Source organism: Phaenicophaeus curvirostris, chromosome 1 (assembly GCF_032191515.1).
Source record: "Phaenicophaeus curvirostris isolate KB17595 chromosome 1, BPBGC_Pcur_1.0, whole genome shotgun sequence".
Classification (NCBI taxonomy): domain Eukaryota; kingdom Metazoa; phylum Chordata; class Aves; order Cuculiformes; family Cuculidae; genus Phaenicophaeus; species Phaenicophaeus curvirostris.
The window spans coordinates 144,665,141-144,671,466 of NC_091392.1; the positions used below are offsets into that span (position 1 = coordinate 144,665,141).

The 6,326-nt window shown below is 38.2% G+C and overlaps 1 protein-coding gene across 1 annotated transcript in view; it reads right to left on the reverse strand.

Moving 5' to 3' along the window:
- Window positions 1–5,792, reverse strand: part of ST6GAL2 (ST6 beta-galactoside alpha-2,6-sialyltransferase 2) — a 47,822-nt gene extending 42,030 nt beyond the window's left edge. The window contains exon 1 of the mRNA XM_069877266.1: window positions 5,733–5,792. Within this exon, the coding sequence (XP_069733367.1) occupies window positions 5,733–5,765 (33 nt within the window). The 5' untranslated portion in view covers window positions 5,766–5,792. The remainder of the gene's footprint in view (window positions 1–5,732) is intronic.
- Window positions 5,793–6,326: the final 534 nt, after the last annotated feature.

Consider the following 6,326-nt stretch of genomic DNA (forward strand, 5'->3'; position numbering starts at 1 on the left):
CCCTAAGAACTGTTTCTGAAACATAATCACTATGCAGGCACAGAAACTACTTTTTCTCAAGATAATGAAAGAAACAATCTTTTAAGGGGCTTCCAGATTTCTAAATGTCTTTTAAATTCTAAGGGTACCGAGAGTTATGCATGTTAAACAAAACCAGAAAAAAAAAAAGAAAGAAAAGAAAGAAAAAACGAGTTCTCCCTGTTAATGCCACATTATTCTCCATTTTGTCAAAGCAATCATTTTCATACTTAGTAAAACTTCTTCCACTAAGTAGACCTTTTAACTATGCTTTAAATCAGAACATGTGTTTTATGGCTGAATGATGTGCTTCTGAAAAAAAAGGTGGGATATTATAAAGAAAATGTCAACACACAGAGCTACAGCCATGCAAACTCATCAGTGTAAAACCACCGTTGATATTCTGTGCCCTTCAGCTGTGCTAATAAAAGGTCTGTGTGTGGAGTCAAGGCAGTAAGATCTCAGCCTTGCATCCATCTGCAAGACTATATCAAACTTAAATGTCTAAAACCATATCACTGCTTCATTTTCCTATAACCTGTATTTGTGTTCTTAAGAAATAATTCTTCTGGTCTATGCAGCTATAATGCAATTTCTATGCTAGCATCACAATCTTTGGGGAAAAAAACATCAGTGTACACTGCCTTCTTCAAAAAATTCCTGCACTCCTCTTATTCTTAATGCTTCCTCTGTAATGCCTCATGATATATTTAGCCCAAGCAGGTCTTGTTTTAAAAACAGCTTCTTCAGCACATCAAAATATGACCCAACTCACGTATGTTTGCTAAAAGATCTTTGTTTCCTACCACCAAAGTTTATTGTCTCCTGTTGAAAAGAGCCTGAAGCTGGAATACAAACCAAGACTCACAAGGGTGTAGATACAAAGCCTACTTAAAGGCAGCGTAACACCTTTCTCTGATTTTACAGGGCTAGGTATAAGGCGGGTAGTTCACTGAAGACATTACAGGCTTTCCAAATTATAATGCAATACATTAAATAATCCTTACCCAATAGAAAAAAAATAAAATTGCAACCACTTTGAACCTTATTTTGTACTTAGGGTATCTGGGGGGGAGAAAGAGCACTTCTGGGTTGTATGTCTTCCCCAATGACACTGGAAAAAATAATCAGTCACCAGCAGATCTGAGGCTTAAAGGAAAAAAAACCCTAATTTTATCACAGGCATACTGTTATAATTGGCATGCGTGAGCTTGCATTCAAAGAAAACTCATTTGTTAAAATTAATCATGGACTTCTCAGCCAATTTGTCAGTAACCACTATCAAGTCTGGACATGATTAGCTTCACTGGGAGATACAGTATGCGCTCTACAATGCTTTCATGGGATGAAATCCTAAACCCAGTGAAGCTTGTGAACATTTTGCAAGCTACTTCAGATGGAGCCAGCACCTCATGGCTGCTGCTGTGTGCTCTAGTTTTTTCTGCTTTTACAGATTAAGCCTTCCTAGGAGAGACAGGCCAACAGTTCTGACAATAAAATGCACTCCTTCTCCACCAGCAGGCAGAGGACAATTAGCAATCATGCCTCCCTACTCTGTTTGGAAACACTTGACTGGCAGGATCAGTTCAAGGCTAAGATGAGTCCTGATGTGCTTGTTAGCCACTCTAACTTTCGACGAGGGAGCTGGCTCTGCTCATCTAATTGCAGTTGCTGCTTCTACAATGTGGAAACCTGTCTATTAGAAACCACATTTCACAGGTGACTAAACAGCCCATCAGATGGTAACAGCTTTCATTTGTTACTGACCTCCATTCACCAGTGCAGCATAAGGGGGAATGGCCTGATACCCAGTTGCCAGTCCGGAGTCAAATGCTTCCTGATGTGCATAGTGAATGATAAAATACCTACAACATTTTTCAGATTTGCAATGCATTGTGTTGAAACATGACTTTGAATCAGCATCTTCTTCTCTACGAACCAGCCTCATAAAAGAATGTAAAATTCTGCATTACTCAGTTATGCAAAGTCTGAGGGCATTTTGGACGTGATCATAAAGCACATCACCACATTTTTATACACAGAAAGTGTTTACTTTGGACCCTGTCCCTCAGACAGAACATCACAGGCAGGAGAGACTTGGCACTTTGTAGAGAAAGGATCAGAGCCTTTGCTGAGGGACAGACATGACAGTGATCAGACCAGAAGGAATCTTTCCAGTTATAGACTGAAAGGCAACTCCAACACCAAAACTAAATACAGAACTTAGCATAGCAGAGCTACTTTAAACGGAGGATCCTATAAAGATTCCTCAACAAACTTTACACTCTCTGGACCCTTGGCTCCATCCATGATTTAATTGATTCAAGAAGTTGCAGAACACATCACCCCATCTCACCTCTGCATCTGGTGGGCCATGTATCTTCCACCCAGACAGATACGCATCACAAGGGAAGAAGAAACTTTCCTTTCCACACTTAATCACCATTTGGTTCACATGATTTTGTGTTCAGTCCCCAGAGTGAAGTCGCAGTCACTTCACAACCCTAGCTATAAAACACCCTAATCTCAGATAGTATTTATACAATTTAATACAATAAACAGGGGATTGTACAAAAACTGTGGTGAATACTATCCCAATCACAATTACAGTGCTACGCAATGAATAACATTTAATTTTTATTTACATTTAGATTTCCGAGAAAGCACGATGCAGTAACACACATGAACAGATGTAAGGTTGCATTTCCAATGAAATGTAACATTGATCCAGGCCACCACATCCCAGAGCCCAGCTCTGCTTTGCTTCCCCAGCTCCCACTGAACCTCAGGCCATCTCCATGGCCATCTTCACAGCCTTTCTAAAGTGGCTGGTGTTGAAGAGGGCTTTGAAGGCCTGTAGACAAACAGGCTCTGTCAGAGCATCTGTCAGGAGCAAGCTCCCAAGGTCAAGGACCCTCATCAAGAACACTGGCAACAGCTCCCTGACATTTAACTCTTCAAGTGTTTATCCTCCTGGAAGTAGCCAGTCTTTGAAAAAAGTATACGACAAACATAACAATTTTGGCATGCTTTGCCCTTAAGGCCAAATACTGAAGCCCTGTTTCTAGATCATGAAAAGTTTTGAGTCCAAATAAAAATAATTCTTAATTTCTTTACAAAATTGCTTTTCTCAGAGTGTTACTGATGAAGATAATCAATTTTCTACGGTTGCACCATAGAAAAGACTGAATCTAAAATACAAAATGCTTGTAAGACCCATAACAAATATTAGGAGTTTTTTTACATTACTCTCAGATATAATATGGTAGTTACAGTCAGCTTTTCATATGATCTTGTAGCCTAAGTATCGCACCATGAGTTTTAATAAATTCCAGATTTCACCACATGCCACTGCTTTTACATTCTTAAAATAATTTTCAAGACAAACAATATCACTGGACTTAAGTTCAGTAACCATTTAAAAACTTTCAGGAAAAAACAAAATTGCAATGTTTCCATCTGTGTCATGGTTTGGTGGGTACCTAAATAAGAATGCCAGAGTTTTATGGAAGATCGAAACATACTGCATATGACCTTACACAGAACAAATGCTTTGAATTACTACCAGCAAAATCACAATGCAACTGCTTATAGTTATGTAAATTGGAAATGTAGTGGCCAGTACTACAAAGGAGAGCCTAAAAAGTGCAAAGTTCAGGAAAACCCCATGCATGCAGCTGCTCCAAAAATAACCATGGCCAGATATAAGTCTGAAAGCAATTATTTGGGCCAAATATTGTACACAGACCACTGCACTAAGCTTCTATAATTAAACAAGACAAAAGTTCAGATGGTGCCTAATAAACCATTTACTACATTAATTATATTCAAGTGCAGCAGTCTAATGCTTGGTAATAATAACAACAAGGGAGACAATTTAAAGAAAAGTATCTCATGTTTTAACTCACTTTATTTTTCATTCATCAGTACCAATGTTACTAGCCAACCTTTCTAACAGACTTCAAAGGCATGAAAGGGATTTGCTTAGAGTCAGGAGGAGCTATTTAAGGGTTGTAAACCTTTACTCTGAGGAAGCCAACAGCCTTATTTGACAATGACAAAAATTATTTTCTATGAAAGCAGCAGCAAAGCCAGATTTTCCCTTCCTTGAACGAAGTTCCCACTATGTCTTTGTTGCAAAGTTATGGTGTCACAGGGGTGCCCATCCTTTTCGTAGCAGAAACAGCATCTTAACAGACCTTTGCACACCAACAGATTTCCCACCGACCCAATTCCCTGGATTTACCTTTATGCTGATCACACAGCATTTGTATACATTTGCAATTTTATTAGTATTTGCAGCAATTTCTTATCAAGATAATTCGTATTAAACAGGTGTTTAATATATTTTGGCTTCTTTTAATGTCATTAGTAGATTAATACATGGAAAATGAGCCAATACCATATGCCCAAGTACTCCTCTGTAAACTGCCAGCCAACTGCTTAGCAAATACAGAGAAGTTCCCAAAACGCAATCTCAAAATTACTGCAGAGAGATTTGCATACAATTTCTGATGGACCAGTAGCATTCCAACAACTTATGTAAAATCCAGCATGCTCCACTAGTATATGCAGTAACTAAGATACACAGCATCAATTCACAATGCAATCATTAGGAAGCTACCAACAGCATGCTCTTTTATCTCATTTCACTAATATGAAATAGAAAAAAAAAATCAAATTCTGTAGGATTACAACTATTTTCTATTTTGCTTTCTTAATTTTAGATAAGGAAATGGTATCTCCTGATTTTAAATATGCAGAAATCAACGCTTACTCTAAGAGGGCATATAACAAACATTTTAAAGACTTCAAAGAAGGGCAGAGATAACATGAACATGTAACTTAACCCAAAATGTCTTTCCACTGGGGCATTTACATGTGTAATTCTAACATCCCTCTAGCCTCCTCTTACAAAGTTTTTATATTTTCTCTATTGTTTGGCCTTCATTTTCCTTTCCTCTAATGCATTACAAAACAGATGCAGGAGTCTGCAACTTTGTAACAAACCTCTAATATTTCGTACACATCCTCCAACTCCGAATGTGCTATGTGGACAATGCTGGGAAATCCTGTTTTCTGCCCAGACAAACTATAGAAAAAACAGAGTTCTGTCACTACCACATCAGGAGTTGTGGAGGTCCTAAACTCTGTCACAGAAGACTTCTACCTACAAATTGTTCCAAGTCTTCACTTATCTCAAATCCAACATTTTTCACAGCAAACGGCAAGTGGAAATCTGCCTGCTTCAGCAGAGGGGTCTGCCCAGATGCCCCTTTGTTGTCAGCTGCAGATTCAGTGCCAAATACCCTTGGGTTTGAATACACAGGCTGGCCCTTACCTCCAAAACCTTTATTGGAGCCTCCCATTCAGCAACAAACAGCACTTCTTTTCCCAATAGTGCAGCTTTTACTCTTAACAAGACATACACACAAAACCAGTAGGTAACCACTGCAAAATTTCCAGTGAAATGGTGTTTCAATCGGAAAGTGCATATGAAGGAAAAATACCTCTAAACTATACTTCAAAAGAATTAAAATAATAAAAAAAAACCCTGTTAAAGAAAATTGCAAGAGCTTCGTCTTTAAGTGGAAAAAACGTAGTAATTCTTTTCCCATATCCAAAAGTCCCAAACTACCAAAGCCAGCTGAATTATTTTTACATGAGTTTTCCAAACAATAAAAAAAATATGCATATATATGTATTAAAATTACCTGGATGCAGACACCACGCCTGGAAAGTTTCATTGCAAAGGGTTAAAGTTCAGAAAGTTTGCAAGACTGAAAAAGGAAAATCAGATTGAAAAAGGAGAAAAACCTTAACCTTGAGGTTTGCTGCTGCCTACCACTTAACATTTCTCTCCATGCGAAGAAACGACTGAATCTTACTCCAAGTTATCAATTAAATTACTTGAAAGAGTAACCTCATCAAAAATTGAAAAAAAAAACTGAAACACATTACCACAGCAGAATAAACTACAAATGGTAGTTGAGTATTAGAGATGGTAATGTTCCCGACAAAACATGTAAGGAAAAGAAATCTACACCGCTTATTAGAGGTGAATTCTTTTTCTCTTTCAGAATATCGATTTTTACATGCTAGAACGACCGCCTAACTATTTATAAGCCCAATCCGCACAAGCAAATATAGAACTAATAGAAGAGCCGGGAGAAGCAACCCTTAAAAAAGGTCTCATTTAAATTCCTGGAAAGCACCGCTTCTCCAAACATTATCTGTTGAAGCTCTCTTGAGCAGGCTAGAGCCCTGCTAAAAACACACCCTGCGCGCTCCCCGCCTGAAAACTATGG